General features: G+C 45.5%; 2 protein-coding genes across 2 annotated transcripts in view; both read left to right on the top strand.

Annotated features, from left to right (window-relative positions):
* LOC138855390 (uncharacterized) overlaps window positions 1-27,560 on the top strand; it is a 465,601-nt gene that overhangs the window by 117,064 nt on the left and 320,977 nt on the right. The window lies entirely within an intron of this gene.
* Window positions 20,164-25,816, top strand: LOC138855376 (uncharacterized). Its single transcript, XM_070104497.1, has 2 exons — window positions 20,164-22,049; window positions 25,320-25,816. Exon 1 carries the CDS (start codon window positions 20,437-20,439, stop codon window positions 21,961-21,963), a length of 1,527 nt encoding a protein of 508 aa, XP_069960598.1. The 5' UTR covers window positions 20,164-20,436; the 3' UTR covers window positions 21,964-22,049; window positions 25,320-25,816.

Raw genomic sequence — 27,560 nt, 5'->3', positions numbered from 1 at the left:
TGTAAATCATGTAAATCATGTAAATCATTGTAAATCATTGTAAATCATGTTAATAATTGTAAATCATGTAAATCATTGTAAATCATTGTAAATCATGTTAATCATTGTAAATCATGTAAATCATTGTAAATCATGTAAATCATGTAAATCATTGTAAATCATGTAAATCATTGTAAATCATGTAAATCATTGTCAATCATGTAAATCATTGTAAATCATGTAAATCATGTAAATCCTTGTAAATCATGTAAATCATTGTAAATCATGTAAATCATTGTAAGTCATTGTAAATCATTGTAAATCAATCATTGTAAATCATGTAAATCATTGTAAATCATGTAAATCATTGTAAATCATGTAAATCATGTAAATCATTGTCAATCATGTAAATCATTGTAAATCATGTAAATCATGTAAATCCTTGTAAATCATGTAAATCATTGTAAATCATGTAAATCATTGTAAGTCATTGTAAATCATTGTAAATCATGTAAATCATTGTAAATCATGTAAATCCTTGTAAATCATGTAAATCATTGTAAATCATGTAAATCATTGTAAATCATGTAAATCATTGTAAATCATGTAAATCATGTAAATCATTGTAAATCATGTAAATCATTGTAAATCATTGTAAATCATTGTAAATCATTGTAAATCATGTATATCATGTAAATCATTGTAAATCATGTAAATCATTGTAAATCATTGTAAATCATTGTAAATCATGTAAATCATGTAAATCATTGTAAATCATGTAAATCATTGTAAATCATGTAAATCATTGTAAATCATGTAAATCATGTAAATCATTGTAAATCTTGTAAATCATTGTAAATCATGTAAATCATTGTAAATCATGTAAATCACTGTAAAAAAGGCAACTCTAGCAGGAGTTTCAATCAAGTGTGAAAATTTACATATTTTAGGTAAAACTTGAAGTTTTGCAGTTGTTGTAAGACTTACCAAGCAGTGTGACCACGTTTATCTTTATACCTTTGGCGAGTTTTGAGAGTTTTTCTACTCCCGGTGCTTACCTGGTGTTTTCCTGGTCAACCAGGTTGTTGTTGTTGGTGGCCCACATCCCCACATATCCATTACAGCCTGGTTGATCAGGCATCTCAATGTTTACAGCCATAATAAATACGCAACATAATAATAACAAGGATCAAATTAGGCAAAGTTAACAAACTTGAACATTTAACACATGTTAATACTATCATACCAAGTTAAAATTATCATCACCACTTCAAAATATCATTTGTTAAAAGACTCTTCCAAAATTTCCTTGACGTCCCTATAGGTGCCTTGGTAATTATAAAGTTCATCGAGGTCCCAGAAGGCACTTCAGTAATTATAAAGTTCATCGAGGTCCCAGAAGGCACTTCAGTAATTATAAAGTTTATCGAGGTCCCAGAAGGCACTTCAGTAATTATAAAGTTCATCGAGGTCCCAGAAGGCACTTCAGTAATTATAAAGTTCATCGATGTCCCAGAAGGCACTTCAGTAATTATAAAGTTCATCGAGATCCCAGAAGGCACTTCAGTAATTATAAAGTTCATCGAGGTCCCAGAAGGCACTTCAGTAATTATAAAGTTCATCGAGGTCCCAGAAGGCACTTCAGTAATTATAAAGTTCATCGAGGTCCCATAAGGCACTTCAGTAATTATAAAGTTCATCGAGGTCCCAGAAGGCACTTCAGTAATTATAAAGTTCATCAAGGTCCCAGAAGGCACTTCAGTAATTATAAAGTTCATCGATGTCCCAGAAGGCACTTCAGTAATTATAAAGTTCATCGAGGTCCCAGAAGGCACTTCAGTAATTATAAAGTTCATCGAGGTCCCAGAAGGCACTTCAGTAATTATAAAGTTCATCGAGGTCCCAGAAGGCACTTCAGGAATTATAAAGTTCATCGAGGTCCCAGAAGGCACTTCAGTAATTATAAAGTTCATCGAGGTCCCAGAAGGCACTTCAGTAATTATAAAGTTCATCGAGGTCCCAGAAGGCACTTCAGTAATTATAAAGTTCATCGAGGTCCCAGAAGGCACTTCAGTAATTATAAAGTTTATCAAGGTCCCAGAAGGCACTTCAGTAATTATAAAGTTCATCGAGGTCCCAGAAGGCACTTCAGTAATTATAAAGTTCATCGAGTTCCCAGAAGGCACTTCAGTAATTATAAAGTTCATCGAGGTCCCAGAAGGCACTTCAGTAATTATAAAGTTCATCGAGGTCCCAGAAGGCACTTTAGTCATTATAAAGTTCATCGAGGTCCCAGAAGGCACTTCAGTCATTATAAAGTTTATCGAGGTCCCAGATGGCACTTCAGTAATCATAAAGTTCACCGAGGGCCCTACAGGCACCTCGGTAATCATAAAGATTACCTAGGTCCCCAGCAAGCATTTCAGTAATATAAAAGTTCACTGAGCGTGAAAGGTAATCAAAACCTTGTTCAACAACCTCTTCTCTTCAGTCTTAACGCTGAATGACAAGTGAAAGCTTAATGATACGAGTGTAATCAGCTTAGAGAACCGGTGAAGTAGAAAGTCACAGTAAGCTGAATGACCCACAGGACGGGTGTTTCATTCCAATCTATGAGCCTCTCTGGTTGTTTTGGAAGCGGTTGGTAGGTCAGAGGCCAGAGCAATCAATAATGGCTTGGCGGCTTCTGACCAGCGGATGATTGCGTGTGGGTAGTCGATGTTATGTTGACGGTCTATTGACAGCCGTCGAGTCGATATTACCAGACGATAGTCACGGATATCGTCTTTAATGATGGTGTAGCCTTCTCTTGCCCTGGAAGAGGTAATTATACACTAATCCTAGAGGCTAGAGATGACCTTGCTGTCGTGTTGGTTATCCTTACGATAACATGTGACGGTTATCTGGACAATAATGTCTTCGTTATTTTGAGGATAAAATATTTTGGTTGTGGCATGGTTAGAGTGCAAAGGCAAGATGTCTAGACAGGTGAAGATTTGCCCTGTATGCAAAAACTACTATTCTGTATGTCATCTTAGCCAGCTAGAAGCACGGTTTAGTCGACCACCTTAGTTTTGCGGTACCTAACGGAGTGCTGCGGCCTTTTGATGTTTCAGAGGGAGGATTACTAGCTTAGGGAAAGCTATCCTGCTTCTAGGAAGACCTCAGACAAATTCTCTCTCTTGCATCTAGTTATCAAACACTATTCTCATAACTTCCTTTCAGGGTGTATTATCACTGTGGTAGCCGAGAGTATATGTTAAACCTGTCCTTGAACTCTGTGCATAGTTGTATATAAATGTGTATTCCTTCTGGTAACGGAATATATGTTAAACTTAAAATATTACTCTGTGTATACTTCACTTCTCGTTTTTCTTTGTTCTTAGATTGCGATTAATTCTGTTTTATAGCACGACTAGAGACTGTCAAGACACGTTTCGCCTATATAGTAGGCTTCTTCAGTCGAGTACAGAGGAGGCAGCAGAAACAGAGATGCAAAAACTGTGTAATCAGACGTAGTTTTGTGGTGGTCAGTCCCTCAGCCAGGAGAAGAGCGTTGCTCCAGAGTCTGGAACAATGTCAAACCGAAGCATCAGTAGCATCATAATCACTACCTGGTACTGCAGGTCCTATGAAAAGTACTTTGGTTTGTGATATGGGTACCTGTAGTGTACCTGTAGTGTATCTCGTAATGCCATCATTGTGAGCCAGCTCTGGTTGACATCATTTCCTTTAAATTCTCTTCCCAATTTACCGCTTCAGCGTTGCTGGCGAGTTGCCCAATCTGTTGGTACGGAGATTGACACCCGAACAGCTTCGTGATTGAATACTGAACAAATTACATCGACTATGGCTAATCTATCTCCACCTGGTGTGTCTAATATGCGTGCCGCTCATGACGTCTAACCATCAGGTTTCCTGATTTTCTTAGTGATAACGTCCCTGATCGCACCGGGCAGCAGGTGGTAACAAGACAGGGCCTAAATAAAGTGAATCCTCTTTAATTTACACTTACACTTAATTACACATGCAACACACCAGTACACTACATACATACACTGAGGAAGAGTTTGATGGAGATAAGGAGAGAAGAGAAAGTTGTAACAGAAATGAGTCAATGAGTTAGCGGAAATCTGCTGCACTAATACCACTCTTTTCAACAAATCTGCTGCACTAATACCATCTTGCAACAAATCTGCTGCACTAATACCATCTTCCAACAAATCTGCAGCACTAATACCATCTTCCAACAAATCTGCAGCACTAATACCATCTTCCAACAAATCTGCTGCACTAATACCATCTTCCAACAAATCTGCAGCACTAATACCATCTTCCAACAAATCTGCAGCACTAATACCATCTTCCAACAAATCTGCTGCACTAATACCATCTTCCAACAAATCTGCAGCACTAATACCATCTTCCAACAAATCTGCAGCACTAATACCATCTTCCAACAAATCTGCAGCACTAATACCATCTTCCAACAAATCTGCTGCACTAATACCATCTTCCAACAAATCTGCAGCACTAATACCAGCAACAAATCTGCAGCACTAATACCACAACAAATCTGCTGCACTAATACCACTCTTTTCAACAAATCTGCAGCACTGATACCATCTTTCAACAAATCTGCAGCACTAATACCATCTTTCAACAAATCTGCAGCACTAATACCATCTTTCAACAAATCTGCAGCACTAATACCATCTTTCAACAAATCTGCAGCACTAATACCATCTTCCAACAAATTTGTATACTGGAAATGTTTTAAACTTTCGAGAATTGGGACTAAGCTTTACAGTGCCCGAAAGAAAATTTGGAAGCTTTACAGAGAAAAAACCAGGAACCTAAAGCCTCCTTGCAGAATAAAGGCTGTTAAAGTTATTAAGGTGTTAACTGAGAGAAAAGTAGGGAAGCTTTAAGTAAACTAAGAGTTGAAATAAGTGTAAGGGGACCAAGACTTTCAACCAACTGTACTGGGGGATATAAGTGGATACAAGTCGAGTGTTAGTTAAGGTAAAGTTATTTTTCTAGGGAGCAATAATAGACGTTTACAAAATGATACGAAGCTATTGCATAGCACGACGAGGTTATTGCATAGCACGACGAGGTTATTGCATAGCACGACGAGGTTATTGCATAGCACTACGAGGTTATTGCATAGCACGACGAGGTTATTGCATAGCACGACGAGGTTATTGCATAGCACGAGGTTATTGAATAGCACGACGAGGTTATTGCATAGCACGGCGAGGTTATTGCATAGCACGACGAGGTTATTGCATAGCACGAGGTTATTGCATAGCACGTCGAGGATATTGCATAGCACGACGAGGTTATTGCATAGCACGAGGTTATTGCATAGCACGTCGAGGATATTGCATAGCACGACGAGGTTATTGCATAGCACGACGAGGTTATTGCATAGCACGACGAGGTTATTGCATAGCACGTCGAGGTTATTGCACAGCACGACGAGGTTATTGCATAGCACGACGAGGTTATTGCATAGCACGACGAGGTTATTGCATAGCACGAGGTTATTGCATAGCACGAGGTTATTGCATAGCACGTCGAGGTTATTGCATAGCACGACGAGGTTATTGCATAGCACGGCGAGGTTAATACATAGCACGACGAGGTTATTGCATAACACGACGAGGTTATTGCATAGCACGACGATGTTATTGCATAGCACGACGAGGTTATTACATAGCACGACGAGGTTATTACATAGCACGACGAGGTTATTGCATAGCACGACGAGGTTATTGCATAGCACGGCGAGGTTATTACATAGCACGACGAGGTTATTGCATAGCACGACGAGGTTATTGCATAGCACGATGATGTTATTGCATAGCACGAGGTTATTGCATAGCACGACGAGGTTATTGCATAGCACGACGAGGTTATTGCATAGCACGACGATGTTATTGCATAGCACGACGATGTTATTGCATAGCACGACGAGGTTATTGCATAGCACGACGAGGTTATTGCATAGCACGACGAGGTTATTGCATAGCACGACGAGGTTATTGCATAGCACGACGAGGTTATTGCATAGCACGACGAGGTTATTGCATAGCACGACGAGGTTATTGCACAGCACGACAAGGTTATTACACAGCACGACAAGGTTATTACACAGCACGAGGTTATTGCATAGCAATAGCAGCGTTTTTTCTTGCTTATACTAATGATAACATGTGAGAGAGTCTCCTAATCGCGCACAACTGTCAGTAGTTTGTGATCATATCCTCAACCACACACACCAGGCAACAGCCTGCCACCACACCCACAACCACACACACCAGGCAACAGCCTGCCACCACACCCACAACCACACACATCAGGCAACAGCCTGCCACCACACCCACAACCACACACATCAGGCAACAGCCTGCCACCACACCCACAACCACACACATCAGGCAACAGCCTGCCACCACACCCACAACCACACACATCAGGCAACAGCCTGCCACCACACCCACAACCACACACATCAGGCAACAGCCTGCCACCACACCCACAACCACACACACAAGGCAACAGCCTGCCACCACACCCACAACCACACACACCAGGCAACAGCCTGCCACCACACCAACAACCACACACACCAGGCAACAGCCTGCCACCACACCCACAACCACACACACCAGGCAACAGCCTGCCACCACACCCACAACCACACACACCAGGCAACAGCCTGCCACCACACCCACAACCACACACACCAGGCAACAGCCTGCCACCACACCCACAACCACACACACCAGGCAACAGCCTGCCACCACACCCACAACCACACACACCAGGCAACAGCCTGCCACCACACCCACAACCACACACACCAGGCAACAGCCTGCCACCACACCCACAACCACACACACCATGCAACAGCCTGCCACCACACTCACAACCACACACACCAGGCAACAGCCTGCCACCACACCCACAACCACACACACCAGGCAATAGCCTGCCACCACACTCACAACCACACACACCAGGCAACAGCCTGCCACCACACCCACAACCACACACACCAGACAACAGCCTGCCACCACACCCACAACCACACACACCATGCAACAGCCTGCCACCACACCCACAACCACACACATCAGGCAACAGCCTGCCACCACACCCACAACCACACACACCAGGCAACAACCTGCCACCACACCCACAACCACACACACCAGGCAACAGCCTGCCACCACACTCACAACCACACACACCAGGCAACAGCCTGCCACCACACCCACAACCACACACACCAGGCAACAGCCTGCCACCACACTCACAACCACACACACCAGGCAACAGCCTGCCACCACACCCACAACCACACACACCAGGCAACAGCCTGCCACCACACTCACAACCACACACACCAGGCAACAGCCTGCCACCACACCCACAACCACACACACCAGGCAACAGCCTGCCACCACACCCACAACACACACACACCAGCCTGCAACAGCAACAGTCTGCCACCACACCCACAACCACACACACCAGGCAACAGCCTGCCACCACACCCACAACCACACACACCAGGCAACAGCCTGCCACCACACCCACAACCACACACACCAGGCAACAGCCTGCCACCACACCCACAACCACACGCACCAGGTAACAGCCTGCCACCACACCCACAATCACACACACCATGCAACAGCCTGCCACCACACCCACAACCACACACATCAGGCAACAGCCTGCCACCACACCCACAACCACACACATCAGGCAACAGCCTGCCACCACACCCACAACCACACACATCAGGCAACAGCCTGCCACCACACCCACAACCACACAGACCAGGCAACAGCCTGCCACCACACCCACAACCACACACACCAGGCAACAGTCTGCCACCACACCCACAACCACACACACCAGGCAACAGCCTGCCACCACACCCACAACCACACACACCAGGCAACAGCCTGCCACCACACCCACAACCACACACACCAGGCAACAGCCTGCCACCACACCCACAACCACACACACCAGGCAACAGCCTGCCACCACACCCACAACCACACACACCAGGCAACAGCCTGCCTCCATCAGGCAACAGCCTGCCACCACACCCACAACCACAAACACCAGGCAACAGCCTGCCACCACACCCACAACCACACACACCAGGCAACAGCCTGCCACCACACCCACAACCACACACACCAGGCAACACCCTGATACCAAACCCACAACCACACACACCAGGCAACTACCTACCACCACACCCACAACCACACACACCAGGCAACACACTGATACCACACTCACAACCACACACACCAGGCAACGACCTGCCACCACAACCACACACACCAGGCAACGACCTGCCACCACAACCACACACACCAGGCAACGACCTGCCACCACACCCGCAACCACACACACCAGGCAACTCCCTGATACCAATCCCACAACCACACACACCAGGCAACGACCTGCCAGCACATCCACAACCACACACACCAGGCAACGACCTGCCAGCACATCCACAACCACACACGCCAGGCAACTACCTGCCACCACAACCACACACACCAGGCAACTCCCAGATACCAAACCCGTAACCACACACACCAGGTAACGACCTGCCAGCACATCCGCAACCACACACGCCAGGCAACTACCTGCCACCACAACCACACACACCAGGCAACAGCCTGCCACCACAACCACACACACCAGGCAACAGCCTGCCACCACAACCACACACACCAGGCAACAGCCTGCCACCACAACCACGCACACCAGGCAACAGACTGCCACCACAACCACACACCAAGCAACAGCCTGCCACCACAACCACACACACCAGGCAACAGCCTGCCACCACAACCACACACACCAGGCAACAGCCTGCCACCACAACCACACACACCAGGCAACAGCCTGCCACCACAACCACACACACCAGGCAACAGCCTGCCACCACAACCACGCACAACAGGCAACAGCCTGCCACCGCAACCACGCTCACCCGCCAACAGCCTGCCACCACAACCACACACACCCAGGTAACAACCTGCCACCACATCCACAACTACAAACACTCAGACAACAGCCTGACACCACATCCACAACCACACACTCCAGGCAACAGCCTGCCACCACACCCACAATCACACACACCATGCAACAGCCTGCCACCACACCCACAACCACACACATCAGGCAACAGCCTGCCACCACACCCACAACCACACACATCAGGCAACAGCCTGCCACCACACCCACAACCACACAGACCAGGCAACAGCCTGCCACCACACCCACAACCACACACACCAGGCAACAGTCTGCCACCACACCCACAACCACACACACCAGGCAACAGCCTGCCACCACACCCACAACCACACACACCAGGCAACAGCCTGCCACCACACCCACAACCACACACACCAGGCAACAGCCTGCCACCACACCCACAACCACACACACCAGGCAACAGCCTGCCACCACACCCACAACCACACACACCAGGCAACAGCCTGCCTCCATCAGGCAACAGCCTGCCACCACACCCACAACCACAAACACCAGGCAACAGCCTGCCACCACACCCACAACCACACACACCAGGCAACAGCCTGCCACCACACCCACAACCACACACACCAGGCAACACCCTGATACCAAACCCACAACCACACACACCAGGCAACTACCTACCACCACACCCACAACCACACACACCAGGCAACACACTGATACCACACTCACAACCACACACACCAGGCAACGACCTGCCACCACAACCACACACACCAGGCAACGACCTGCCACCACACCCGCAACCACACACACCAGGCAACTCCCTGATACCAATCCCACAACCAAACACACCAGGCAACGACCTGCCAGCACATCCACAACCACACACACCAGGCAAAGACCTGCCAGCACATCCACAACCACACACACCAGGCAACGACCTGCCAGCACATCCACAACCACACACACCAGGCAACTCCCAGATACCAAACCCATAACCACACACACCAGGTAACGACCTGCCAGCACATCCACAACCACACACGCCAGGCAACTACCTGCCACCACAACCACACACACCAGGCAACAGCCTGCCACCACAACCACACACACCAGGCAACAGCCTGCCACCACAACCACACACACCAGGCAACAGCCTGCCACCACAACCACGCACACCAGGCAACAGACTGCCACCACAACCACACACCAGGCAACAGCCTGCCACCACAACCACACACACCAGGCAACAGCCTGCCACCACAACCACACACACCAGGCAACAGCCTGCCACCACAACCACACACACCAGGCAACAGCCTGCCACCACAACCACACACACCAGGCAACAGCCTGCCACCACAACCACGCACAACAGGCAACAGCCTGCCACCGCAACCACGCTCACCCGCCAACAGCCTGCCACCACAACCACACACACCCAGGTAACAACCTGCCACCACATCCACAACTACAAACACTCAGACAACAGCCTGACACCACATCCACAACCACACACACCAGGCAACAGCCTGCTACCACAACCACACACACCCGGCAACAGCCTGCTACCACATCCACAACCACTCACACCAGGCAACAGCCTGCCACCACATCCACAACCACACACACAAGGTAACAGCCTGTCACCACATCCACAACCACCACATCCACAACCGCACACACAAGGCAACAGCCTGTCACCACATCCACAACCACACACACCAGACAACAGCCTGCCACCACAACCACACACACCATGCAGCAGCCTGCCACCACATCTACAACCCCACACACCAGGCAGCAACCTGCTACCACATTCTCCACCACACACACCAGGCAACAGCCTGCCACCACATTCACAACCACACACACCAGGCAACAGCGTGCCACCACACTCGCAACCACACACACTCAGGCAACAGCCTGCCACCACATCCACAACCCCACACACCAGGCAGCAACCTGCTACCACATTCTCCACCACACACACCAGGCAACAGCCTGCCACCACATTTACAACCACACACACCCGGCAACAGCCTGCCACCACATTCACAACCACACACACCAGGCAACAACCTGTCACCACATCCACAACCACACACACTCAGGCAACAGCCTGCCACCACATCCACAACGACACACCAGGCAACAGCCTGCCACCACAACTACACACACCCGGCAACAGCCCGCCACCACATCCACTACCACTCATACCAGGCAACAGCCTGCCACCACAACCACACACAGCAGGCAACAGCCTGTCACCACAACCACACACAGCAGGCAACAGCCTGTCACCACAACCACACACAGCAGGCAACAGCCTGTCACCACAACCACGCACATCAGGCAACAGCCTGTCACCACAACCACACACACCAGGCAACAGTCTGCTACCACAACCACACACACCAGGCAACAGTCTGCTACCACAACCACGCACACCAGGCAGCAGCCTGTCACCACAACCAAACACACCAGGCAACAGCCTGTCACCACAACCACACACAGCAAGCAACAGCCTGCCACCACAAACACACACAGCAGACAACAGCCTGTCACCACAACCACACACACCAGGCAACAGCCTGCCACCACAACCACACACACCAGGCAACAGCCTGTCACCACAACAACACACACCAGGCAACAGCCTACTACCACAAGCACACACACCAGGCAACAGCCTACTACCACAACCACACACACCGGGCAACAGCCTGTCACCTCAACCACTCACACCAGGCAACAGCCTGTCACCACAACCAAACACAGCAGGCAACAGCCTGCCACCACAACCACACTCAGCAGGCAACAGCCTGTCACCACAAGCACACACACCAGGCAACAGCCTGCCACCACAACCACACACACCAGGCAACAGCCTGCCACCACAACCACACACAGCAGGCAACAGCCTGTCACCACAACCACACACACCAGGCACAGCCTGCCACCACAACCACACACACCAGTCAACAGCCTGCCACAACAACCACACACACCAGGCAACAGCCTGCCACCACAACCACACACACCAGGCAACAGCCTGCCACCACAACAACACACACACCAGGCAACAGCCTGCCACCACAACAACACACACCAGTCAACAGCCTGCCACCAAAACCACGCACAACAGGCAACAGCCTGCCACCACAACCACACACACCAGTCAACAGCCTGCCACCACAACCACACACACCAGTCAACAGCCTGCCACCACAACCACACACACCAGGCAAGAGCCTACCACCACAACCACACACACCAGTCAACAGCCTGCCACCACAACCACACACACCAGTCAACAGCCTGCCACCACAACCACACACACCAGTCAACAGCCTGCCACCACAACCACACACACCAGGCAACAGCCTGCCACCACAACCACACACACCAGGCAACAGCCTGTCACCACAACCACACAAACCAGTCAACAGCCTGCCACCACAACCACACACACCAGTCAGTGGCTTCGTCTGTCCAATACAGAGAAAACACTGGCGGTCGAAACGTTTCCTTAATAATGATTCCAAAATTTTGCACAAATGTCTCTTTCTTCTGCTTGCCGGATTTCTAAATCATTCTTTGTGGCCTGGTTGGTAAGTTCTCGCTTCACACGGTGAGGTTCCGGGTTCGATTCCCGGCAAGGGTAGAAGCGTTGGGCGTGTTTCTTTACACCGGTTGTCTATGTTCACCCATCAGTATAAAATGGGTACCTGGGTGTTAGTGGACTGCTGTGGGTCGCATCCTGGGTGTTAGTGAACTGGTGTGGGTCACATCCTGGGTGTTAGTGGATTGGTGTGGGTCGCATCCTGGGTGTTAGTGTACTGGTGTGGGTCACATCCTGGGTGTTAGTGGATTGGTGTGGGTCGCATCCTGGGTGTTAGTGTACTGGTGTGGGTCGCATCCTGGGTGTTAGTGGACTGGTGGGGGTCACATCCTGGGTGTTAGTGGACTGGTGTGGGTCGCATCCTGGGTGTTAGTGGACTGGAGTGGTTCGCATCCTGGGTGTTAGTGTACTGGTGTGGGTCGCATCCTGGGTGTTAGTGGATTGGTGTGGGTCGCATCCTGGGTGTTAGTGTACTGGTGTGGGTCGCATCCTGGGTGTTAGTGGACTGGTGTGGGTCACATCCTGGGTGTTAGTGGACTGGTGTGGGTCGCATCCTGGGTGTTAGTGGACTTTAGTGGTTCGCATCCTGGGTGTTAGTGGACTGGTGTGGGTCGCATCCTGGGTGTTAGTGTACTGGTGTGGGTCGCATCCTGGGTGTTAGTGGATTGGTGTGGGTCGCATCCTGGGTGTTAGTGTACTGGTGTGGGTCGCATCCTGGGTGTTAGTGGACTGGTGTGGGTCACATCCTGGGTGTTAGTGGACTGGTGTGGGTCGCATCCTGGGTGTTAGTGGACTGGAGTGGGTCGCATCCTGGGTGTTAGTGGACTGGTGTGGGTCACATCCTGGGTGCTAGTGGACTGGTGTGGGTCACATCCTGGATGTTAGTGGACTGGTGTGGGTCACATCCTGGGTGTTTGTGGACTGGTGTGGGTCACATCCTGGGTGTTAGGGGACTGGTGTGGGTCACATCCTGGGTGTTAGTGGACTGGTGTGGGTCATATCCTGGGTGTTAGTGGATTGGCGTGGGTCACATCCTGGGTGTTAGTGCACTGGTGTGGGTCACATCCTGGGTGTTAGTGGACTGGTGTGGGTCGCATCCTGGGTGTTAGTGGACTGGTGTGGGTCAAATCCTGGGTGTTAGTGGACTAGTGTGTGTCGCATCCTGGGTGTTAGTGGACTGGTGTGGGTATCATCCTGGGTGTTAGTGGACTGGTGTGGGTAACATCCTGGGTGTTAGTGGACTGGTGTGGGTCATCCTGGGTGTTAGTGGACTTGTGTGGGTCGCATCCTTGGTGTTAGTGGACTGGTGTGGGTTACATCCTGAGTGTTAGTGGACTGGTGTGGGTCACATCCTGGGTGTTAGTGGACTGGTGTGGGTCACATCCTGGATGTTAGTGGACTGGTGTGGGTCAAATCCTGGGTGTTAGTGGACTGGTGTGGGTCACATCCTGGTTGTTAGTGGGCTGGTGTGGGTCACATCCTGGGTGTTAGTGGACTGGTGTGGGTCTCATCCTGGGTGTTAGTGGACTGGTGTGGGTCACATCCTGGGTGTTAGTGGACTGGTGTGGGTAACATCCTGGGTGTTAGTGGACTGGTGTGGGTCATCCTGGGTGTTAGTGGACTTGTGTGGGTCGCATCCTGGGTGTTAGTGGACTGGTGTGGGTTACATCCTGAGTGTTAGTGGACTGGTGTGGGTCACATCCTGGGTGTTAGTGGACTGGTGTGGGTCACATCCTGGATGTTAGTGGACTGGTGTGGGTCAAATCCTGGGCGTTAGTGGACTGGTGTGGGTCACATCCTGGATGTTAGTGGACTGGTGTCGGTCACATCCTGGATGTTAGTGGACTGGTGTCGGTCACATCCTGGATGTTAGTGGACTGGTGTGGGTCACATCCTGGGTGTTAGTGGACTGGTGTGGGTCATCCTGGGTGTTAGTGGACTTGTGTGGGTCGCATCCTGGGTGTTAGTGGACTGGTGTGGGTTACATCCTGAGTGTTAGTGGACTGGTGTGGGTCACATCCTGGGTGTTAGTGGACTGGTGTGGGTCACATCCTGGATGTTAGTGGACTGGTGTGGGTCAAATCCTGGGCGTTAGTGGACTGGTGTGGGTCACATCCTGGATGTTAGTGGACTGGTGTCGGTCACATCCTGGATGTTAGTGGACTGGTGTCGGTCACATCCTGGATGTTAGTGGACTGGTGTGGGTCACATCCTGGGTGTTAGTGGACTGGTGTGGGTCACATCCTGGGTGTTAGTGGACTGGTGTGGGTCACATCCTGGATGTTAGTGGACTGGTGTGGGTCAAATCCTGGGAGTTAGTGGACTGGTGTGGGTCACATCCTGGATGTTAGTGGACTGGTGTGGGTCACATCCTGGGTGTTAGTGGACTGGTGTGGGTCACACCCTGGGACAAAACTGACCTAATTTGCGGGAAATGCTCAGCATAACAAGCGGCTTTCTATATAGTAGTATGTCACTGATGTCAGCTATGGTCTGTATACCTTGTACATGTACTTGTATACCTTGTACATGTACTTGTATACCTTGTACATGTACTTGTATACCTTGTACATGTACTTGTATACCTTGTACATGTACTGTTATACCTCGTACATGTACTGGTATACCTTGTACATGTACTTGTATACCTTGTACATGTACTGGTAATCCTTGTACATGTACTTGTATACCTTGTACATGTACTGGTTTACCTTGTACATGTACTTGTATACCTTTTACATGTATTGGTATACCTTGTACATGTACTTGTATACCTTGTACATGTACTTGTATACCTTGTATATGTACTTGTATACCTTGTACATGTACTTGTATACATGTTACAGTACTTGTATACCTTGTACATGTACTTGTATACCTTGTACATGTACTTGTATAACTTGTACATGTACTTGTATACCTTGTACATGTACTGGTATACCTTGTACATGTACTTGTATACCTTGTACATGTACTTGTATACCTTGTACATGTACTTGTATACCTTGTACATGTACTGGTATACCTTGTACATGTACTTGTATACCTTGTACATGTACTTGTATACCTTGTACATGTACTTGTATACCTTGTACATGTACTTGTATACCTTGTACATGTACTTGTATACCTTGTACATGTACTTGTATACCTTGTACATGTACTTGTATACCTTGTACATGTACTTGTATACCTTGTACATGTACTTGTATACCTTGTACATGTTCTTGTATACCTTGTACATGTACTTGTATACCTTGTACATGTACTGGTATACCTTGTACATGTACTTGTATACCTTGTACATGTACTTGTATACCTTGTACATGTACTTGTATACCTTGTACATGTACTTGTATACCTTGTACATGTACTGGTAGTAAATAAAGATATTATTATTATTATTATTATTATTATTATTATTATTATTATTATTATTATTATTATGCAGCTTATTGATTTGAGTCCGTGGTAAAATTATACCATCCTTCCTTTCCTACGCAGGCACCCAAAAAATCATTTGTGAATCTCTGTGCCCTTTCTACTCTCTTTTTCATGCCACTATTGGGCTTGTGTATGGCCTCCCATACTGTGTGAGGGGTATTATACCCCATCTAAATACATTACAATATGGAAACCCTTTTTGCTTTCAATGGAAACCCAACATAAAGGACCCCAATGGAAATAAGTCACTCCGTCTGACTTTTTTGGGTTATCCCAGGTTCTCTACACATATGCTGCTATGTATGATAATTCTATGTAACTGTATTTGTGTATACCTGAATAAACTTACTTACTTACCCAACATACCCTAAGCAGACTTGCTTAACCGTCTTAAGAAACTTAAGATAACGTTTTCCTTACGAAGAATACACCAACACGCCTTACTACCCCCTCCTCGTTCCCATTTCGCCAATGTTGTGGGCCACTCAGCCCCTATTTCCTGGCTGCACTCAGCCCCTATTTCCTCCCTTCCTTTGGCTCGGCTCCAAAGGTTGTGTGAGCCAGCCTGCAGCTGCCAGCGGTCCTGACCTCGACTGCTCCAGTGTCTGAGGGCTCCCAGGACCCGCCATCAAAGTGACATCAAATCTTCAGCAGCAGAGTTTGGCCGTCCACAAGCAGACTTGCTGACAGCCCCCCTCTTCTGACAGTAATGAGGTGTCCCGTAGCTTGGAGAGTAGCTCACTCAGCTCACACACGCACAATGAGTGTCCGTGGTTCGATTTCTGGTACGGGTGGAAACAGGGCGTGTTTCCTTAAGACCCCTGCTGTCCCTGTTCACCTAGCAGTAAGTAGGTACCTGGGTGTTAGTCGACTGGTGTGGGTCGCATCCTCGGGAAAAAATTAACCTAAGTTGCCCGAAATGCTCTGCATAACCAGGGACTTTCTGTATAGTATATCACTGATGTCAGCTATGGTATGTACAAGTTATACCATGTACTGGTATAAATATTATTATTATTATTATTATTATTATTATTATTATTATTATTATTATTATTATTATTGTTATTAAGACAAACGCTGTGTGAAGAGATAAGGATTTGCCTTGTATGGGCCAGTAGCCCTTCTGCAGTGCTCCTCCTTTCTTATGTCATTATGATCTCTAAGTTTCTCTGCTGTGTTACAATAATCTGAAGGAAAACGGCACTACACCTCAAGCGAAAGTGTCAGCAAGGCAAGTGTCAGCAAGGCAAGTGTCAGCAAGTGTCAGCAAGGCAAGTGTCAGCAAGGCAAGTGTCAGCAAGGCAAGTGTCAGCAAGGCAAGTGTCAGCAAGGCAAGTGTCAGCAAGTGTCAGCAAGGCAAGTGTCAGCAAGGCAAGTGTCAGCAAGTGTCAGTAAGGCAAGTGTCAGCAAGGCAAGTGTCAGCAAGGCAAGTGTCAGCAAGGCAAGTGCCAGCAAGCAAGTGTCAGCAAGCAAGTGTCAGCAAGGCAAGTGTCAGCAAGGCAAGTGTCAGCAAGGCAAGTGTCAGCTAGTGTCAGCAAGGCAATTGTCAGCAAGGCAAGTGTCAGCAAGGCAAGTGTCAGCAAGTGTCAGCAAGGCAAGTGTCAGCAAGGCAAGTGTCAGCAAGGCAAGTGTCAGCAAGTGTCAGCAAGGCAAGTGTCAGCAAGGCAAGTGTCAGCAAGGCAAGTGTCAGCAAGTGTCAGCAAGGCAATTGTCAGCAAGGCAAGTGTCAGCAAGCAAGTCAGCAAGTGTCAGCAAGGCAAGTGTCAGCAAGGCAAGTGTCAGCAAGGCAAGTGTCAGCAAGCGTCAGCAAGGCAAGTGTCAGCAAGGCAAGTGTCAGCGAGGCAAGTGTCAGCAAGTGTCAGCAAGGCAAGTGTCAGCAAGGCAAGTGTCAGCAAGCGTCAGCAAGGCAAGTGTCAGCAAGGCAAGTGTCAGCAAGGCAAGTGTCAGCAAGACAAGTGTCAGCAAGGCAAGTATCAGCAAGGCAAGTGTCAGCAAGGCAAGTGTCAACAAGCAAGTGTCAGCAAGTGTCAGCAAGCGTCAGCAAGGCAAGTGTCAGCAAGGCAAGTGTCAGCAAGGCAAGTGTCAGCAAGTGTCAGCAAGCGTCAGCAAGGCAAGTGTCAGCAAGGCAAGTGTCAGCAAGTAGCTACTTCCGTACCAAGGCCTTGTTACCGTCAGCAAAACTTACTGATTGACTGTCTGAGTTGCAAACATTCTCAGCATATAATAACAGCACCAGCAGACGTCACTAACGTAACTAACATTATGTCAGCATATAATAACAGCACCAGCAGACGTCACTAACGTAACTAACATCATGTCAGCATATAATAACAGCACCAGCAGACGTCACTAACGTAACTAACATTATGTCAGCATATAATAACAGCACCAGCAGACGTCACTAACGTAACTAACATTATGTCAGCATATAATAACAGCACCAGCAGACGTCACTAACGTAACTAACATTATGTCAGCATATAATAACAGCACCAGCAGACGTCACTAACGTAACTAACATTATGTCAGCATATAATAACAGCACCAGCAGACGTCACTAACGTAACTAACATTATGTCAGCATATAATAACAGCACCAGCAGACGTCACTAACGTAACTAACATTATGTCAGCATATAATAACAGCACCAGCAGACGTCACTAACGTAACTAACATTATGTCAGCATATAATAACAGCACCAGCAGACGTCACTAACGTAACTAACATTATGTCAGCATATAATAACAGCACCAGCAGACGTCACTAACGTAACTAACATTATGTCAGCATATAATAACAGCACCAGCAGACGTCACTAACGTAACTAACATTATGTCAGCATATAATAACAGCACCAGCAGACGTCACTAACGTAACTAACATTATGTCAGCATATAATAACAGCACCAGCAGACGTCACTAACGTAACTAACATTATGTCAGCATATAATAACAGCACCAGCAGACGTCACTAACGTAACTAACATTATGTCAGCATATAATAACAGCACCAGCAGACGTCACTAACGTAACTAACATTATGTCAGCATATAATAACAGCACCAGCAGACGTCACTAACGTAACTAACATTATGTCAGCATATAATAACAGCACCAGCAGACGTCACTAACGTAACTAACATTATGTCAGCATATAATAACAGCACCAGCAGACGTCACTAACGTAACTAACATTATGTCAGCATATAATAACAGCACCAGCAGACGTCACTAACGTAACTAACATCATATCAGCATATAATAACAGCACCAGCAGACGTCACTAACGTAACTAACATCATGTCAGCATATAATAACAGCACCAGCAGACGTCACTAACGTAACTAACATTATGTCAGCATATAATAACAGCACCAGCAGACGTCACTAACGTAACTAACATCATGTCAGCATATAATAACAGCACCAGCAGACGTCACTAACGTAACTAACATTATGTCAGCATATAATAACAGCACCAGCAGACGTCACTAACGTAACTAACATTATGTCAGCATATAATAACAGCACCAGCAGACGTCACTAACGTAACTAACTGTCATGCCCCTATGGTTAACCTTCCTTTAATATTACATTGCGGTCATTTCCTTTAATAGCTAAATTGGAAATGAACGTCCTTGTATTATTAAGATTAATTCTTATTAACAATTATAATTTATGTAACATGGCCATGATAAGTTTAATTGGAGCTATAGTAACCTGCCTGCCGCCCGGTGTGCCGGTGTGTAGTTAGCCGTGATGTTCGATGGTTATACCCCCCCTTTCCCCCCCCCCCTTTATGTTCAACTACTCTGAGTGTTGGTGAGTCACGTCACGTGACCCACTTTACCTGTATGCTCAAGGTTGAGGGACGAGCAGTGAAGAAGTAGCAGCCAACGAGAACACTCCTGCTCGTCTCTGGTAACTGGCCAAGATTTATTAGCCGGCCTGGACATATTCTGTTTTATTCTGACTGCTTCCAATTGGGAAACAAGACTTTAATGTATAAAGTAATCTCCATTTATATATATGTTATATCTAAGATATCCTCCTAATCCTCTGTTTTGAAAGCCTTATGTATATGTTGGATACTACAGAAGAAACATGTATTCTTAACTTATATACGATAATTCGTATATTATAACTGGCTTTTGTTATATTATGAATATACTTAATTAAAATTAGGCATTCCGGAGGATCATTATTATTACCCTAACCTCTCTGACCAAAATTGTTATGCTCTAAAAAGGAAATAGTTGTTACAATACTTGGAGTGTAACAAGTGGGGGCCTGTGTCCGGGAGCATAACACTGAATTTCCTTTAAAATGAATGTAGAAATGGCAGAGAGGTTTGAAGATATAACAAAGGAGAAATTACAAAATTTGAAGCTTCAATCTTGTTGGCAATTAGCACGAAGCTTGGGCATAAAATACGACAGGCATTTCACTGCCCAGACAGTCAGATGTATGATACAGAATGTCCTTTTTCCAGATGAGCAGGATCCAGAGATCGAGAATGGAGAAGCAGATATTCCTTCCTTTTTGAATTCTTTTCTACAGACGCCCGAGGCCGAAACTACGACGCTAACAACCCCTACTGGAGACGACGGACATGAACTTCCTGATACTCGGAAACGCTACGCTGCTACAACGACTCCAATTCCATCTCCAAGGACTATATGGGGAACAGAACTCAATCACACTAAAGAAACGGATCCAGGTAAACCATTTACAGATAGTTTTGAAACAGAACAAGAAGTCCTTTTGGATGATGAACACGTTCCACCTCAAATCTCTTTAGCCCTTTTGACTACTATTCAATCTAAGGAGAATTTTGAACGTCTAGAACGTATTTTATTGCTTCAAACCTCCTTTGTAGAAGCCCAGAGAAAGTTAAAAAGGGAGAATTTTGAACGTGAATCTTTGCTTTATGAACGGGAAGTACTGAGGAAGAAAAGAGAATCTAGTAACATGTATACAATCCCTTCATTTGACCTTGGTAAAGCAGCCTCTTTGATGCCTAAATTTACGGAGGATAATTTAGATTCATTTTTTGAAGCATTCGAAAATCAGGCGAAGGTGATGCAATGGCCTCCTAAATATTGGGCTGCTTTAATACATTCATCTTTAATAGGAAAAGCCCAAACCATAACTGCCAACTTACCTTTTGAACAATATTCTGATTATACTCAGGTAAAAGATTGTCTTCTGAAAGCTTATGATTTATTACCTGTCAGTTATTTGAAGATGTTTAGAACTCTGAAGAAATATCCTCAGCAGTCTTGGGTGGACTTTGCCAGGGAAAAGCTCTCTGCTTTCGAGCGTTGGCGTAGGGCCGCGGGAGCCGCCTCAGTCGAGTCACTTTCCCAGCTGATGTTGCATGAAGATCTTTTTAAATATTTTCCAGAGAGGGTGCATACTTATCTTTTGACATTTCCCACTACTAACTTGTTAGATACTGCTGCCCACGCAGATCACTTTGAAATTTCCCATGCTATAACCACAGAAATGTCTAAGGCCCCGGAAAAGAAATCTACCTCCCAAGGTTTTAGTTCAAGATTGACGGCTAGGAAAGCTCCAGCTGGCGAACCTTTGAAGGTGTATTCAGACAAAAAACAGGTGACAAACGGCTCTTTCTCCAGACAGTATCCTAAAGATCAATTACCACTGTGCCTTTTTTGTAAAAAGTTAGGTCATAGACAGTCCCAGTGTTGGCATAAACAGCGGGAAGATAAAACCCAACCAAGAGGGAGGTATCCTACCCAGGTAATAAATTCCTCTCGGAAGTATGAAACTCGGGATGATGAATCTCTACCTTTTCAGGCCTCCTCTAGCAGACCGTCTAATAGATGACTTTACCACGACAGTGCTTCAGAAAAGGTCCGAGTAGCTATGGAACCCTACTTTTCCCAGGGGAAGTTCGGACTCTGTAAAGAGAGGTTAGTAAATATCACGACCTTTCGAGATACTGGCAGCTATCTCTCTTTATTAAGATCAAACCTGGTAAAGTTACCTACTAGTAGAGAACCCCGGCTAGACGTATTATTAGAGGCTTACGGAGGCACAATAATAAAGGTCCCTATTATAAGGATTTATGTAGAACTGCCTGGATATGTAGGCTGGATCAATGTGGGACTTTCAGATAAACCTTTTCCCATTGCCGGCGTGGATCTATTAATCGGGAACGAAATTGATCAATTGGAGATACCCAGAGAGCCTCTGGTTTTAGATAATCCTTGTGATGTAAATTATGCCTTAGAAGCCTCTGAGGCAGGGCTAGATTTATTTCCCCTTAATGTGGTCACCAGAGCCATGGCTAAGAACTCTAACAATTTGGATATTCAACAGCCTTTAGAAATGTCCGATGAATTAGGTTTGAACTTCCTGTTTAGCGAAACAATTCAGTCGAGACCCACAGGTGACAAAGTTTTACCAGTCCCTGCGGACCTAGCTAGAAAATGTAATAAAGAAGAATTTCTTATAGCTCTAAAGGACGATAAAAGTTTAACCAATAAGGATAAAGAGGAAGGTTACCTTTTAGATGAAGACGGTTTTCTTTGGAAGAGAAATAATGATAATGATTTGAGTTCAAAAGGAAACTTGTTAGTGGTGCCATCGTCCTTACGTAATATGGTATTTGAACTAGCACATGATAATCCACTGGGAGGTCATTTAGGATCTCGTAAGACAGAGAAAAAGATAAGGAAATATTTTTTTTGGCCTCAGATGAGGACTTATATTGCTGACAAACTACGGAAATGCCACGTTTGTCAAATAATAGGCAAAACGGCGCACAATCCCGCGTCTGCCCCTTTACTTCCAATAAAATGTCCTGAAGAACCTTTTGAAAGATTAGTTATTGATTGTGTAGGACCGTTGCCCCGCACAAAAAGGGGTAACCAGTATATCTTCACCATCATAGATATGGCAACTCGGTATCCTGATGCTATCCCAATGTCCAAAATTAATTCCAGAAATATAGTAAGAGCTTTAATACGCTTCTTTGCTCAAGTAGGCATACCACGTGAAATTCAATCTGACCAAGGTTCTAATTTTACGTCTAAGGTTTTTAAAGAGGCTATGTCTCGATTAGGAGTAAGACAGATCCTCTCTACAGCATATCATCCCCAGTCACAAGGAGTGCTAGAAAGATTCCACCAAACCCTTAAATCTACTTTACGTGCTTACTGTGAGCAATATTCTCGTGAATGGGACGAAGGTTTACCCTTTCTTCTCTTCGCCCTCCGTGAAGCTGAACAAGAAAGTACTAAATACTCTCCATTTGACTTGATTTTTGGACATCAGGTGCGAGGACCCCTAGCCATATTACGAGATTCTTGGATAGGGAAGAGAGGACCTCTTCATCCCAGTCCTCTACTTTGGAAAGAACCTCTCTCCAAATTAAAAAGCTTAGCTGCCGTGAATCTGTCAGAAGCTCAAGCCAAAATGAAGAAATCTTATGACCAAAAGGCTATATCTCGTTCATTCTCTCCGAATGAATTAGTGTTAGTTAAAAACTTAATTCCAGGACATTCTTTAAAACCTAGATATTTGGGGCCATATGAAATAGTAGACAAAGAAAATGAGGTGAATTATCTGGTCCGTGAACCAGGACGTCGTAAGAAAATTAAGAGGTATCACATAGATAACTTAAAGAAGTACGAGTCTAGCCTTCTCCCTACTATTATTACCTCTATTCAACCTACATCCACTGAAATAAGGAATGACACTGTAAGGGAAGTAAGAGAATTTAGACTACATAATTCTGAAGTTTTAAAAGAACTAGACCATTTCCTGGAAGTTCTTCCTTCCTCCCAAAAATCTCAAATCAAAGAGTTAATCACTAAATATAACTCCATCTTCAAAGATATTCCTACTCCTTGTACATTAGGTTTCCACGATATTGAATTGTTAGAAGATAGCCCAATAAAGCAATCCCCTTACCGGGTCTCTCCTGCTAAGCAAGAATTAATTCAACAAGAAATAAATACATTACTGGAATATAATTTGATAGAACCCAGTTGGACACCTTGGGCCTCTCCCTGTTTATTGGTCCCAAAACCCGATGGTACCGTACGCCTTTGCACGGATTACCGTAAAGTAAATTCAGTCACCAAACCAGATGGGTTTCCATTACCAAGGATTGATGATTTAATAGATGCTGTAGCCGGTGCCAACTTTGTGACCAGATTAGACTTGCTGAGAGGGTATTACCAGGTGCCGTTAACTCCTAGGGCCCAAGAGATTTCCGGGTTCGTAGTTAAGAACGGACTATTTACGTATAAGGTTATGCCTTTCGGCTTGTGTAACGCCGCCTCCTCTTTCCAGAGAATTATGAACATTTTAGTCCAACCCTTAGAAGGTGTAGAGGCATACTTAGACGACCTGGTGGGTTTTAGTGATGACTGGCAGTCTCATTTAGAAAGATTAGAGCAACTACTGAAAGCATTGCAGAAATACAATTTCACTGTAAATTTACAAAAATGTGACTTTGGTAAAGCCCAGATTAAATATCTCGGTTTTAAAATAGGGAAGGGACTAGTAGCCCCCGACCAATTAAAGGTCCAAGCTATTTTAAATTTCCCGTCTCCTCAAGACAGGAAAGCCCTCCAACGATTTTTGGGGATGGCTACTTATTACAGGCGTTTTTGCCCAAACTTTGCTCAAGTTGCCTCCCCCCTGACTAGATTGACCAGTCCTAAATATAAATTTAATTGGGACGAGAATTGTGAACAAGCTTTTAAACGTCTAAAACGTTTCCTTTCCTCTGCCCCAGTATTGCGTGCACCCAATTTCCAAATTCCTTTCACCCTCCATGTTGATGCCAGTGATGCAGCAATAGGTGCTGTCTTATTGCAATCCTTCCAAAACGGTAATATTCTACATCCAATATGTTATTTTTCCTATAAATTGAAAGAATATCAAAGATCTTATTCAACTATAGAAAAAGAAGCCCTGGCTTTAGTGTTGTCCTTAGAACACTTTGACGTATACCTCGGTTATACTCCTCATGTGATAAATATTTACTCAGACCATAATCCTCTAACTTTCATAAATTCTATGAAATCAAAAAATGTTAGAATATTACGCTGGGCTTTAAGGATCCAACCTTACCGGATCTCCATTTTTCACATAAAGGGTTCGAGCAACGTGTTAGCCGATGCTCTCTCTCGCTCCTAATATGGCTTAACTACGGAAATTCTTTGCAGTCAAGCAGTTTCTGGACCAGTTCTAGCAAGTGGATGACTAACCTTGGAATGATGTACCTCCATCCCTATACCAGCTGGTTGGTTTCTTCTACTCCATCAGCATCTTAAACGCCGAGATATTTGCTTGTGGGCCGGGGTGTCATGCCCCTATGGTTAACCTTCCTTTAATATTACATTGCGGTCATTTCCTTTAATAGCTAAATTGGAAATGAACGTCCTTGTATTATTAAGATTAATTCTTATTAACAATTATAATTTATGTAACATTTCCATGATAAGTTTAATTGGAGCTATAGTAACCTGCCTGCCGCCCGGTGTGCCGGTGTGTAGTTAGCCGTGATGTTCGATGGTTATACCCCCCCTTTCCCCCCCCCCTTTATGTTCAACTACTCTGAGTGTTGGTGAGTCACGTCACGTGACCCACTTTACCTGTATGCTCAAGGTTGAGGGACGAGCAGTGAAGAAGTAGCAGCCAACGAGAACACTCCTGCTCGTCTCTGGTAACTGGCCAAGATTTATTAGCCGGCCTGGACATATTCTGTTTTATTCTGACTGCTTCCAATTGGGAAACAAGACTTTAATGTATAAAGTAATCTCCATTTATATATATGTTATATCTAAGATATCCTCCTAATCCTCTGTTTTGAAAGCCTTATGTATATGTTGGATACTACAGAAGAAACATGTATTCTTAACTTATATACGATAATTCGTATATTATAACTGGCTTTTGTTATATTATGAATATACTTAATTAAAATTAGGCATTCCGGAGGATCATTATTATTACCCTAACCTCTCTGACCAAAATTGTTATGCTCTAAAAAGGAAATAGTTGTTACAATACTTGGAGTGTAACACTAACATTATGTCAGCATATAATAACAGCACCAGCAGACGTCACTAACGTAACTAACATTATGTCAGCATATAATAACAGCACCAGCAGACGTCACTAACGTAACTAACATTATGTCAGCATATAATAACAGCACCAGCAGACGTCACTAACGTAACTAACATTATGTCAGCATATAATAACAGCACCAGCAGACGTCACTAACGTAACTAACATTATGTCAGCATATAATAACAGCACCAGCAGACGTCACTAACGTAACTAACATTATGTCAGCATATAATAACAGCACCAGCAGACGTCACTAACGTAACTAACATTATGTCAGCATATAATAACAGCACCAGCAGACGTCACTAACGTAACTAACATTATGTCAGCATATAATAACAGCACCAGCAGACGTCACTAACGTAACTAACATTATGTCAGCATATAATAACAGCACCAGCAGACGTCACTAACGTAACTAACATTATGTCAGCATATAATAACAGCACCAGCAGACGTCACTAACGTAACTAACATTATGTCAGCATATAATAACAGCACCAGCAGACGTCACTAACGTAACTAACATTATGTCAGCATATAATAACAGCACCAGCAGACGTCACTAACGTAACTAACATTATGTCAGCATATAATAACAGCACCAGCAGACGTCACTAACGTAACTAACATTATGTCAGCATATAATAACAGCACCAGCAGACGTCACTAACGTAACTAACATTATGTCAGCATATAATAACAGCACCAGCAGACGTCACTAACGTAACTAACATTATGTCAGCATATAATAACAGCACCAGCAGACGTCACTAACGTAACTAACATTATGTCAGCATATAATAACAGCACCAGCAGACGTCACTAACGTAACTAACATTATGTCAGCATATAATAACAGCACCAGCAGACGTCACTAACGTAACTAACATCATGTCAGCATATAATAACAGCACCAGCAGACGTCACTAACGTAACTAACATCATGTCAGCATATAATAACAGCACCAGCAGACGTCACTAACGTAACTAACATCATGTCAGCATATAATAACAGCACCAGCAGACGTCACTAACGTAACTAACATCATGTCAGCATATAATAACAGCACCAGCAGACGTCACTAACGTAACTAACATTATGTCAGCATATAATAACAGCACCAGCAGACGTCACTAACGTAACTAACATTATGTCAGCATATAATAACAGCACCAGCAGACGTCACTAACGTAACTAACATTATGTCAGCATATAATAACAGCACCAGCAGACGTCACTAACGTAACTAACATCATGTCAGCATATAATAACAGCACCAGCAGACGTCACTAACGTAACTAACATTATGTCAGCATATAATAACAGC

This window comes from Cherax quadricarinatus, chromosome 92, assembly GCF_038502225.1.
Source record: "Cherax quadricarinatus isolate ZL_2023a chromosome 92, ASM3850222v1, whole genome shotgun sequence".
Classification (NCBI taxonomy): domain Eukaryota; kingdom Metazoa; phylum Arthropoda; class Malacostraca; order Decapoda; family Parastacidae; genus Cherax; species Cherax quadricarinatus.
This window is presented reverse-complemented; position numbering and strand designations above follow the sequence as displayed.